Source organism: Neovison vison, chromosome 7 (assembly GCF_020171115.1).
Source record: "Neovison vison isolate M4711 chromosome 7, ASM_NN_V1, whole genome shotgun sequence".
Taxonomy (NCBI): Eukaryota; Metazoa; Chordata; class Mammalia; order Carnivora; family Mustelidae; genus Neogale; species Neogale vison.
In genome coordinates, this window is record NC_058097.1 from 43,364,847 (window position 1) to 43,378,597 (window position 13,751).

A 13,751-nucleotide genomic window follows, 5' to 3' on the forward strand; every position below is an offset into this window, starting at 1 on the left:
CTGATTTCAATTCTTTTTGATAAATACCCAGAAGTGGGATTGATGGATCATATGATAGTTCTGTTGTTAATTTTTTAGGAACAAGAGTTCCAATTTCTTTGCATCTCCACCAATATTTGTTACTTGTTTTTTGTTTGTTTGTTTGTTTTAATGACAGCCATCCTAAAAGTAATAGGCAATGTTTCTTCATGGTTTTGATTTATGCTTCTGTAATGATTTGAGATTTTTGAGCATCTTTCATATACTTCTTGACCATTTATACATTTTCTTTGGAAAAACATCTACACACGTTCTCAACTTATATTTTAATCAGATTCGTTCTTTTGCTATATATTTAAGAAAGTTAACCACTATCAAATACATGGCTGGCAAATATTTTCTCCCATTCCATAAGTTACCTTTTCACACTTTTGTTTCCTTTGCTGTGCACAAGCTTTTAAATTTAATGTAGTCCTGTATGTCTGTTTGCTTTTGTTCTCTCGCTTTTGGTGTCATATCCTGAAATCATCAATAAGACCAGTGTCATGAAACTTTTCTCTTATGTGAAGCTTTATAGTGTCAGGTCTCATGTTTAAGTCTTTAATACATTTTGAGGTGGTTTTTCTGTATGGGATAAGATAAAGGCCAAAATGGGACACCTGGGTGGCGCAGTTGGTTAAATGACTGCCTCCGGCTCAGGGCGTGATCCTGGAGTCCCGGGATCGAGTCCCACATCAGGCTCCCAGCTCCATGGGGAGTCTGCTTCTCCCTCTGACCTTCTCCTCGCTCATGCTCTCTCTCACTGTCTCTCTCTCTCTCAAATAAATAAAATAAAATCTTAAAAAAAAAAAAAAAGATAAAGGCCAAATTTTGCATATGGATGATCAGTTTTCCCATCATCATTTGTTAGAGACTTTCCCTTTTCTTTCTTTTTTTTTTTTTAAAGATTTTATTTATTTATTTGACAGACAAGAGGTCACAAGTAGGCAGAGCAGCAGGCAGAGAGAGAGGAGGAAGCAGGCTCCCTGCTGAGCAGAGAGCCCGATGCGGGGCTTGATCCCAGGACCCTGAGATCATGACCAGAGCCGAAGGCAGAGGCTTTAACCCACTGAGCCACCCAGGTGCCCCTCCCTTTTCTGTTATGTAGTCTTGGCATCTTTGTTGCATATTAATTGACTGTGTATACATAAATTTATTTGTTCTCGTTTGTTCTCTTGACTTATATGTATGTCTTTGTGCCAGTACCATACTGTTTTAATTACTGCTGCTTTACATTTTGGAATCAGGAAATGTGAAGCCTCCAACTTTGTTGTACTTTCTGAAGATTATTTTGGCTCATTGGATTTTTTTTTTTCTATTTCTATAGAAAATGCTATTGGGATTTTGATAGGGATTGCATTGAATCAGTAGATTGTTTTGGGAATATGGACATTTTCACAATATTCTTCTAATCCATGAACACAGAATAGCTGTCCTTTATCTTGTGTATCTTTAATTTCTTCATCAGTGGTTTGCAGTTTTCATTGTACAAGTCTCTTACCTCATTGGTTATGTGTGTTCCTAAATAGTCCTTTTCCTTTTGATGCTATTATAAATGAGAGTGTTTTTCTCATTTCTCTTTCAGGTTATTGTCAGTGTAAAGAAACAACTAATTTTTATATATTGATTTTGTGTCCTGAAACTGCAAACTGAAACCATAATTTAATGGTTTATTAGTTCTAACAGTTTTTATGTGAAGTCTTTAGAGTTTTCTGTATACCAGATGTAGAAGTGGCAAGAGTGGGTGTTTTTCCTTCATGATCTTAGAGGGAGAGTTTTCAGTTTTTCATCAAGTATGATATTAGCTGTGCACTTTTTATATGTGGCCTTTATTATGTTAAGATAATATCCATGTTATTAGTTTGTTGAGAGTTTTTCATTCTGAAAGGGCGTTGAATTTTATCAAATGCTTTTTCTGCATCTGTTGAGATGATCATGTAATTTTTATCCTTCATTCTCTCTTTTTTTTTTTAAGATTTTTATTTGTTTATTTGAGAGACAGAGCACGAAAGGGGGAAGAGGGAAAGGGAAAAGCAGAGTCCCCACTGAGCAAGGAACCAGACACGGGGGCTCAATCCCAGGATCCTGAGATCATGACTGGAGCCAGAATTAGATACTCAACCTACTGAGTCACCTAAGCACTCCAATCTTTCATTCTCTTAATGTGGTGTATCACATTAATTGATTTTGTGTGTTGCATCCGAGGGATAAATTCCACTTGGTCATGGTATATGACCCTTTTAATGTGCTGTTGAATTTAGTTTACTAGTATTTTGTTGAGAATTTTTGCATCAATATTCATTGGGGAATTGGCCTGTTGTTTTCTTTTTTATGGTGTCTTTGTCTGGCTTTGGCATGAGGGTAATGCTGGCTTCATAAAATAAGTTTGAATGTGTTCTTTCCTTTTCAGTTTTTTGGAAGAGTTTTAGGATTGGCAGCCCTTTCCCAGCCCCAGGTTGGCATTATTATTTTTATTTAAATGTTTGGTAGACTTCACCAGTGAAGCCATCTGGTCCTGGGCTTTCCTTTATTGAGAATTTTTCTTTTTTTAAAGATTTTATTTATTTATTGAAGAGAGAGAGCATGGGGTGGTTGGCAGAGGGAGAAGCAGACTTCCCACTGAGCAGGGAGCCCAGTACGGGGCTCTAACCCATGACCCTTGGATCATGCCCTGAGCTGAAGGCAGACAGTTAACTGACTGAGCTACCCAGGCCTCCTGCATTGAGAGATTTTTTATTGTGAGTTAATGTCCTTACTAGTTCTAGGTCTGTTCAGACTTCCTATTTCTTTATGATTTAGCCTTGATAGGTTACATATTTCTAGGAATTTATTCATTTCTTCCAGGTTATCTACTTGTTCATACTAGCCTTTTAATGATCCTTTTAATTTCTGTAACATCAGTTACAGATTTTTGATTTTACTTATTTGAGTTTCCTCTTTTTTCTTACTATAACTAAAAGTTAATCAATTTTATTTATTTTTTCAGTAGACTGTTAGTTTCATTGATCTTTCCTGTTTTTCTATTTTATTTGGTTTGTATCTGCTCTAAAATTTATTATTTCCTTCCTTATGCCAACTTGGGGTTTAGTTTGTTTCTTAAGGTGTAAGGTCATATATTTATGTTTTTTCTTATTTTTTGATGTAGGAACTATAAACTTCCCTCTTTATACTGCCTTTTCTTCATCTCATAAATATGTTTTTGTTTGCCTCAAGGTATTTTCTAATTTCTCTATTTCTTTTTGACCTATTGCTTATTCAAAAGTGTATTGTTTAATTTCAACATATTTGTGAATTTTCTAGTTTTCATTCTGCTGTTGATTTCTAGTTTCATTCACTGTCGTCAGAAAAGATACTTGGAATGATTTCATTCTTCTTAAATTTCTTTCTTTTTTTTTTTTTTTAAAGATTTTTTTTTAACTTTATTTATTTATTTGAGAGAGAGACAGTGAGAGAGAGCATGAGCGAGGAGAAGGTCAGAGAGCGAAGCAGACTCCCCATGGAGCTGGGAGCCCGATGTGGGACTCGATCCCGGGACTCCAGGATTACGCCCTGAGCCGAAGGCAGTTGTCCAACCAACTGAGCCACCCAGGCGTCCCTCATTCTTCTTAAATTTCTTAAAAGACTTGTTTTGTCACCTAATATATGACCTGTCTTGGAGAACATTCCATGTGCACTTGATAAGCATATATCTTGTTACAGCTGAGTGAAATGTTCTGTATAGGTCTGTTAGATCTATTTGATCTATGGTAGTTTTCAAGTCACTGTTTATTTTCTGTCTGGTTGTTTTTTCTATTATTGCTAGTAGGCCATTGCAGTGTCCAGTTATTTTGGTCTATGTCTCACTTTAGTTTTGTCAGTGTTTGCTTTATGTATGTGCTCTGATGTTGGATCTGTATATATTTATAATTGCTGTGTCTTCCTGGTGAATTGAGCCTTTTATTATTATGTAATGTCTTTCATCTCTTTTGACTGTTTTTTACTTAAAGCCCGTTTTGTCAGATATAACTATAGCCACCCTAGCTGTCTTTATGTTACCATTTACATGGAATATCTTTTTCCGTTTCTTCACTTTGAACTGATATGTGTGTCCTTAAATCTAAAGTGGGTCTCTTGAGGACAGCATATAATTGGATCTTGTTTTATCCATTCAGCCACTATGTCATTTGATTGGGAAGTTTAACCCACTTACATTTAAAGTTACTATTGAGGGGCCCCTGGGTGGCTCAGTGGGTTAAAGCCTCTGCCTTCGGCTCAGGTTGTGATCTCAGGGTCCTGGGATCGAGCCTTGCATTGGGCTCTCTGCTTGGTGGGGAGCCTGCTTCCCCATCTCTCTTTGCCTCTCTGCCTACTTGTGATCTCTCTCTCTCTGTCAAATAAATAAGTGAAATCTTAAAGTTACTATTGATAGGGAAGGATTTACTGTTACTATTTGTTGTTTTTCTGTTCTTGTAGTTCTTTTGCCCCTCTTTTTCTTTTTTTCTGTCTTTTTGCTTCTTTTATCTATTTATTTTTGCATTGATATGCTTTGAATCCTTTATTTTTCTTTTTTGTAATCTTTATAAGTATTTGTGGTTATACTGGGGCTTTCATAAAATATCTTGTAACAATATGTTTTAAACTGAGAACTTATTTCAATCACATACAAAACACTTAATTCTCATTCTCCCATATATTGTGTTGTTACCAATGTTGTAATTTAATCTATTTATAGTTATCAGCATATCCATTAATATATTTTTATGCATAGTTATTTACAATTCTTTCACCTTTTTACTTTTATACTAGAATTAAGAATTAAATAAAAGTAGTTTACCCTCCTGTGTAACAGTATTACAGTATTCTGTGTTTGTCTGTATATTTGCTTTTACAAACAGAACTTTTATGCTTTTTTATTCCCTTATGTTGCTGTTTACCATCCTTATGTTTTGTGTTGAAAACTTTCTTTAGGCAGGTCTAGTGGTGATGAACTCCCTCAGGTTTTGTTTGTCTGGGAAAAGTCTCTCTCTCCTTTGTTCATGAAGAAAGTTTTTTTGGGTATATTGTTCTTGAGTGGCAATTGTTTTTCTTTCACCACTTTGAATATATCATCCAGCTCCCTTCCAGCCTTCAAAATTTTGCTAAATAATCTGTTCATTGTCCTATAGGGGTTCCATTGTATAAGACAGTTTGTCATCTCTTGATGCTTTCAAAATTCTCTTTGCCTTTGAAGTTTTTATTTTACTTTTTTAGTAATCTCTATCCCCAGCATGGGGCTTCACAACTCACAACCCCAAGATCAAGATTTACACACTCTTCCAACTGAGCCAGACAGTTGTCTGAGCCAGACACCCCTCTTTGCCTTTGACTATTGACAAAAACATTATAATGATGTTTCAGTGTGACATAGTGTGTCTTGGTGTGCATTTCTTTTGTGTGCATCTTTTTTGGAATACTGTGGCTTCCTGAGTCTGGATGTCCATTTCCTTCCCCAGATTTGGGAAGTTTTTATCCATTACTAATTTGAGTAAGTTTTGTTGTTCTTTTTCTGCCTCTAACTCCTATGTGTATATTGGGCTATTCCTTGGTGCCTCATAAGAACCTTAACCTTTCTTCACTCTTTTTTATTCTCTTTTCTTTTTGTTCCGTTGATTGAATAATTTCAAAAGACCTGTCTTTGAGTTTACTGATTCTGTCTTCTGCTTGCTCTAGTCTGTTGAATGTTGAGTCTGTTTATTGAAATTTTCAGTTCAGGGGCACCTGGGTGACTCAGTGGGTTAGGCCTCTGCCCTCGGCTCAGGTCATGATCTCAGGGTCCTGGAATGGAGCCCCGCGTTGGACTCTCTGCTCAGTGAGGAGTCTGCTTCTCCCCTCTCTCTCTGCCTGCCTCTGCCTACTTGTGATCTCTGTCAAAGAAATAAAAAAAAAACTTAAATTTTTTTTTTCAGATAAGTTATTGCATTCTTCAGCTTCAAGATTTTTTTCTTTTTTCCAAATTTTTTGTCTCATGGTTGGAATTCTCACTTTCCTCATGCCTTGTTCTCCTGAGCTCATTGAACATTTTCATGATGGTTATTTAAAATTCTCTGTCAGGTAATTCCTCTACCTATATTTCATTAGGGTAATTTTCTGGAGCTTTATTTTGTTTCCTTGTTTGGATTATGTTTCTCTATTTCTTCATTTTATTTCCTTGATTTTTTGTGTTGGTATCTACGTGTTTAAAAAAAATGCCACTTGTCCTGTTCATTATGAATTAGCCTCATAGAAGAGAAGACCTTCACCAGTTGGAGCTTCTGTGAGCCTCTCAAACATTCATGCTAGTCTAAACTACTGTCTTTATTAGTAACTTCCAGGTGTTTAGAGTATGCCAAGTCTCATCAGCACCAATTCCTCATGTAAATCCTGAAGAAATTAGAACATTGGATGTGTGGTTCAGGTTCTTTCCCTTTCCAGAGAGAATGTGGAAGCTGGAGTGTTTTGCTTGCCAGCTCTGCTCTAGAATGGGGGAAAGGGCTATGGCAATTGTTTGCATGCTAGTTCGAATCATTTTTGTTCTCAGTGGCTCCCAGTTTCTAAAATATGCCAGGTCCCTCCAGGGCTCCAAAATAGAAGCCAATCTCTCAAGTAATCCCCAGAAAAGTTGAAATATTTGATGCACTCTATCCCCCTGTAGGAAGAAACTGGGAGCTGTGGTTTTTCCTCCCATTTGCTATGAATTAACCTAGGACAAGAGCTATAGTGCCTTCATGCTTGTTTAAAATACTCCCTTTGTTTTTTGTAGTCCCTGGGGGGTCCACTGTATGCCAGGTCCTGAGATAGTGAGATAGAAGCCAGTCCCTTGGGTAGCTTCCAGAGAAGTTAGAAAATTGGATGCAAGGTCCAACTCTTTTCATCCTCAAGGAGATGATGGGAGCTGGAGCTGGAGTTTTCCACCCATTCATTCAGCAGTAGGCCAGGAGGAAGAGCTATGGTGAGTTTGTGTGCTAGTTCAAACTACCTTCTTTGTTCTTGGTGGCCCCCAGATATCTTGAATCTGCTGGGTCCCATCAGCACTCTGAGACTGATGAGATAGAAGCCAGTCCCTTAGGCAAACCCCAGAAAAGTCGGAATGTTTGACACACAGTCCACCTCTTTCCTTCTCCAGGGAGAAGCTGGGAGCTGAAGTTTTCCTCCCACTCACTCTGCATTGAGCAGGGAAAGGAGCTGTGGTGAGTGCCTGCATGCTAGTTCAAACCAGTGCTTCTGTTCTTTGTAGTCCCTAGGGCCTAGGGTATGCCAGGTCTGATCAAGCCTCCAAGACAGTCAGGCAGCACTCAGAAAAGTGGATTCAATTAGATGTGCACTCCAACTTCTTTTCTCTTCAGGGAGAAGCTGGAGGTTTCCTCTCAGTTGTATGGAACTATCCCACAAATGGGGATCATGGTGAGAAGGTGTCTCCAGTTTTCATACTAGTTTTGATATGACTGGCTTTACCTTGCCTAGTGTACAGGATTCTCTTAATGAGTTTCTAGATTTCTCACAAAGGGAATTGATCCATGTATTGCTGTTGAGTTGATGTGTTTGTGGGAGTCAGGATAATCTAGCTCTTATTCCACCATCGTGCTAATGTTACTCAAAATACTATTTTTGTTAGTGATCTTTAATATCCAACAACTTTACTAAAGTTAATTTTTTATTCTCTTGGTTTTTCTAGTTCGATCATCATATTATCTGCATGTTGTTAGATTTATCACTTCCCTTACAGTCCTCATACTGGTTATTTCCTTGCTTATAATGGTAGCTGGGACTGTCTTAATTGATAACATTGATAATGGGCATCCGTTTCTTTTTCCCCATCTTTTAAGGAGCATATCTGAAGTTCTTCACTTAACTGCAGTTTTCACCATAGTTCTGATAACTTTTACCAAGTTACAGCTATTACTTTGCAGTGCTAATTGGTCAGAGTTATCATAAGTAGGTGTTGGCCACATCCTACAGTTTTTCTGTATCTGTCAAGATGATCATGGTAGTTTGTGGTCTTATTTCAACAACAGTTGTACCCTCTGGTATATGTCCATTTTGGCCTGTGAGTTCATGTTCCCAAGAGAATATCAATCACCTTGTGTGGCAGTGTGCCTGGGGAGGGGCCAAGAGAAAGATCCAGGCCTGTGCCCCTCCAGGTAGATTTAGGAGGTGGGAGGAGATGAGCTCAGGATGATAAGCCCTAAGACCTCAGGATTCACTGCTCATAACTTTTATTTGCTACTGCTCTACCAGGTAATTCTTCTCATCAGGGTTTGCTCTTTCAACATTTACAAAGCAGCAGCATCTACAGGAAGAGTATGTCTTCCCTTTTTGTAATCCACCAACTCTAGGGGTTTTAATAGCTAAGAAGGTAGAGGAGCAGATGCTTGAGAGCAGATGGTCAGCCATATTCTTCTGTCAAGCAGGACTTTTTCTTTACCATTAAGTTATCCTACTTAGCTGCTTGAGCAGTTACTACCAGTTTCTGTGATAGAGGCACAGGCAACAGTGGTCCCAAAGCATTTCAGGGAAAGGCTAAATCAGAATTTAAAGACCTTACTACCAGGCCATCCTCTCCTTGCCTCCTGTTACCATTTCTCTAGGCAAGTAGCCTCCACCCTCAAATACACACAAGTTTGCACCAGTCTTCAGTCTCTCTAGAATATTTCACGATTTGCATCAGTTCCATGGAAAGCCAAATTCTCTATAATTTCTCCAGGGTTAATTGAGAAACAAAGCCAGAATTTTGTGTACATTCTGAGATTAGACAGGAACTTTTGGGATTTTTAAAAATATTTTTTCATTATTGTATTATCAATTTCTAAGAATTTTGTGTGTGTATGTTTTCTTAGTGTTCCTTTATTTAGCATCTTGAGCCCTTTTAATTTGGTTAGCTCTCTGAGGTTATTCATTATATGTTTTGACATTTTCTTCTGTTCCTTGCTCTGAGTGTTTCCTCACAGATACTTTTTTCTCTTTTGGGCGCTTCTTCATGTTAAGAAACATTTCTCAAATGTCTGATAAACAATGACTTACTGCTCATTTTTAAGCATGAGATGCTAAAAAGATGATTGGAACTTCTGTGTAGTAGTTATTGGGTCTTGTTGATTTTAGGATGATCTGGTTGGGTTAATATACTGAGGACAGCCCACTTTTGATAACTTGGTCTTTTATGCATAATCTTCCTGAGAGAAGAGACATTTACTTTCATTCCTAATTGAGGGAGTTATTATCAGGGTTCCGGTGGTTAAATTGGGGTGAAGTCAACAGGGTTATTTCAGTATTGGGGCCTGGACAAATTTTCTGGCAACAAATTGATGTCTTATACTTTAACTCAATTCTGACACTTCCCTGGAGTTAGCATCAGATTCCACAAGTTAAAGGGCAAGGTGCCCACCAGTTCAGATACTAGTTGCAACCAGGATCCCCAGGCTACCCATATTTCTGTCTGGCTGACAAAGTTTAGAGTTAAACATACCTCCTCAGGTTTGATAATTCATTAGAATAACTCACAAAACTAAAAAACCAAAAAGAACAACTCACAAAACTCATGAAAAGCACTGTACTTATGATTGCCATTTTATGTAAAGGATACAATGAAAAGTTAGCTGAAGACATAACACAGGGCAAAGTCTAGAAATTCAATGCCTATGAAATAGAGGTGTGTTATCCTCCAGGTATGTTATATAGTTACCAACCAGGAAGTTAGTAATCAGAAGGTTACCCCAATCCTTGCCCTGAGTTTTTTATTGATTATGTAGTCATGAGTGGCCAGACCCTCCCTTGAAGCTAGGTGCCTACTGTGAATCACCACATTAGAAAAACTTAGGTATGATCACAAGGAGCTTGTGAATAACAAAAGACTTTCCGGTCAGGAAATTCCAGTGGTTTGTGGGGCTCTGTGCCAGGAACTAGGAACAAAGACCAGTTATATTCTTTATTTTATCACAAGTGTATATATTTTCTGTTAATCTTTGTCCTTAATTCAATATTGGTAGCCACAGCTATACCTGATGTTCCTGAATCCAGATTCCTCTGGTTCCATATTTCTATATTTCGAGTTTTCTGTGAGATTAAGGAAATATAATCCTGTATGGGATAGGAGAAGGAATCTTAGGGGTCTTACTAGTCATACAATCTTGAATTCATTCTTTAGCTTTCAGCATTCTCTATGTATCCCACTATTAGAAATGCCTGATACCTTCAATTTTTGTTCATTTTAGGGGATCTGCACTATCAATTAGTGCTGTGGAATTCATCCACTGCAGGCTCAGTTTGACTTTCTCGGGTCTGCAGACTCACTTATCACTCATTCATTGGCTTCCTAGCTTCCAGATTTTATTGTTACTGTCTCTTCTCCAGTGTTCACTGTCCTAGTGAGGTTTTTCTTTCCTCTTGTTAAGCTTCCACTGTAATTTTCCTCTGAATTCATGAAGAGGCAATGGAAAACTCATAGGTCCAGTCTGTCATTTTTTTTTTTTTAAAGATTTTATTTATTTATTTGACAGAGAGAGATCACAGTAGACAGAGAGGCAGGCAGAGAGAGAGGAAGGGAAGCAGGCCCCCTGCTGAGCAGAGAGCCCGATGTGGGACTCGATCCCAGGACCCTGAGATCATGACCTGAGCCGAAGGCAGCGGCTTAACCCACCAAGCCACCCACGTGCCCACTTGTCCCCCTTTTAAATTAGATGTACAGTCGACACTCATTACAGATTCCATATGTATGAATTCACCTACTTGCTGAAATTCGTAAACTCAGAATCAATACTTGCAGTGCTTTCATGGCAGACGTACAGAACGACAAAAAATTGGACTTGGAGTACCTATCTTCTTCTCACAGAGTATATTTCATTCTTACTCTCTTCTTTCTCATATTCAAGCTGCCTGCTTTCTTAGTCACTGCCATGAGATTCCATTCCTCTCTCTCCCAAAGTCAGCATCAGAGAATTCCAAGGTAAACTATTTTTAGTGAACCCCCAATATATCGAGCCCTATCCATAGAATTACCTGAAACCATTTTTGCCAATTTCATTCAGCAGCTTAGACTAGGGTATCCCCCCAATATGGATTTGCCAACAACACACCTTTTGCACAGTCTCAGACTGTACCCCCATTCATACATTTCTCCACATTTATTATTATTATTATTATTATTATTTTAATTTATTTGACAGAGAGAAAGATACAGCCAGAGAGGGAACACAAGCAGGGGGAGTTGGAGAGGGAGAAGCAGGCTTCCCACAGAGCAGGAAGACCGATGCAAGTCTTGATCCCAGGACCCTGGGATCATGATCTGAGCTGAAGGCAGAAGCTTAATGACTGAGACACCCAGACGCCCCCATTTCACCACACTTACTCCTCAGTGGTCTTCTTATGTAGGTCAAACAGTTATCCACAAATTTTAAGATATTCAGTATGATGCTGTGTGTGAGAGTATATGCTTATAAACATGTATATATGATTAGAATCACTGTGAAATACAGAGGGTATCCCTGAATAGGGTGTATTTATGGAAGTTTCAGGTGATTCTGCTTGACATCAGAATTTCAGAATACATTTATTTCTCTAATTACCCTCTTGAATTTCCTCTCTTGGCTCTCCTCAATGTCCATGCTTTTGTTACCAGTTTTAAAAATTGCTTAGCCATATTCAAGAACTATTTAAGCATTTACTTTCCCAGATATTATTTTTACTTTAATCTTTTTTCTTTTTTAGAAGTTTCAGTCTCTCCCAAGATAGGAAAAATGAACACACGCATTTTTATTTCTTTCAGATCTGGAATCTATGTGTGAGACCAAGATATTATCTCTAAAGAAGAGACATTTTAGTCAAGTAATATTTACCCATGAAGACATGCCTACTTTTATTCAGCCCACATTTCTTACTCCACATCAAAAAACTGTTAATGAAGAGAAACCTTCTGAATGTAAGATATGTGGAAAGGCCTTTAATCAGAACTCACAATTTATTCAACATCAGAGAACTCATTCTGCTGACAAAAGCTATGAGTGTAAGGAGTGTGGGAAGACCTTTAGCCGTGGCTCACTTGTTACTCGACATCAGAGGATTCACACTGGTGAAAAACCTTATGAATGTAAGGAATGTGGCAAGGCTTTTAGTTGTAGTTCATATTTTTCTCAGCATCAGAGGATTCACACTGGTGAGAAACCCTATGAATGTAAGGAATGTGGAAAAGCCTTTAATTATTGCTCAAACCTCAATGATCATCAGAGAATTCACACTGGTGAGAAACCCTATGAATGTAAAGTATGTGGAAAAGCCTTTACTAAGAGTTCTCAACTTTTTCCACATCTGAGAATTCATACTGGTGAAAAACCTTACGAATGTAAGGAATGTGGGAAGGCCTTTACTCAACACTCAAGGCTTATTCAACATCAGAGAATGCATACTGGTGAGAAACCTTATGAATGTAAGGAATGTGGGAAGGCCTTTAGTAGTGCCTCAACACTTACTAACCATCATAGAATTCATGCAGGCAAGAAACTCTATGAATGTAAGGAATGTGGAAAGGCCTTTATTCAGAGCTCAGAACTTATTCAACATCAGAGAATCCATACAGATGAAAAACCTTATGAATGTAATGAATGTGGGAGGGCTTTTAATAAAGGCTCAAACCTTACTAGACATCAAAGAATTCATACTGGTGAGAAACCCTATGACTGTAAGGAATGTGGAAAGGCCTTTGGTAGTCGCTCTGACCTTATTCGTCATGAAGGAATTCATACTGGGTGAAAGATAAGCCCTTGTTGATAATCTTTATAATAATATACTTAAAACAGCTAATGGAAAAAAAAAACAAAACAAAACAGCGTAGTAGTTTTTTTAGGCTACTGTAACAAAGTACCGAGTACCCCAAAATGGGGTAACTTAAAACAACAGAAATGTATTCTCACGGTTTTGGAGCTCTGAAATCCAAAATTGAAGTTGTTGGTAAGGTTGGTTCCTTCAGAGGACGATTTTATTTCGTGTCTTTCTCCTAGCTTCTGTTAACAGCATTCTGTGACATTCCTTGTCTTGTAAATGCATCACTCCAATCTCTGCCTCCATCTTTACATTTACATTCTCCCTGTATAAATTTGTCTCTGTCTTGTATACAAGAGGAGACTCATACAGGACTCAGTCATATTGGACTAGGGTTCACCCTTATGACCTTCCTTTGATTACATCTGCACAACAACCTTATTTCCATATAGGATCACATTCACAGGTGCCAGAAGTTTGGACGTCAACATGGTTTAACCCATAACACTGTTAACAATGTTTTTCTAACATATTTGTAGTTTTCTTATATACATAATTTGTGTACAAGAAATATAATAAAAGTAATTTGTTGAATCTATTTCAAAATGTCAGTTCAGTGTTTAAGTTAAACCTCCCTGCCCTCCAAAAAAGATTTTGTCTCAAACTAGTTCTTAAATAATTCTTCCCACCCCATTGTTTTATGCTGCTTGAGTTTGAGTTGTTAGCTTAGTTTTAGAGCCATCTTTTCTATTGCTCTGCCCTATAGATCTGTTTCTACCAATACTATACTATAAGTTACATTACATAGACTATCTTCTAATTCCTGGCAGAATTATAACTCTGTTTTTGAAGGCAGCTCTATTTCTTTCCCTTTGTAACACGTTTTCTTTCTTTTTTTTAAAGATTTTATTTATTTACTCGACAGAGAGAAATCACAAGTAGACAGAGAGGCAGGCAGAGAGAGGGAAGCAGGCTCCCTGCTGAGCAGAGAG

At 37.9% G+C, this 13,751-nt stretch overlaps 1 protein-coding gene across 8 annotated transcripts in view; it reads left to right on the forward strand.

Moving 5' to 3' along the window:
- The window catches only part of LOC122911601 (zinc finger protein 30 homolog), a 129,679-nt gene that overhangs the window by 6,118 nt on the left and 109,810 nt on the right, over positions 1 to 13,751 (forward strand). For 7 of the 8 annotated variants that reach the window (XM_044256469.1, XM_044256472.1, XM_044256468.1 and 4 more), the window contains one exon: positions 11,771 to 13,357. In XM_044256469.1, coding sequence (XP_044112404.1) covers positions 11,771 to 12,750 — 980 coding nt within the window. In that variant the 3' untranslated portion in view covers positions 12,751 to 13,357. Of the gene's footprint in view, positions 1 to 7,138; positions 7,203 to 11,770 lie in introns of those variants that run through there. The other variant, XM_044256474.1, reaches the window with a different exon arrangement.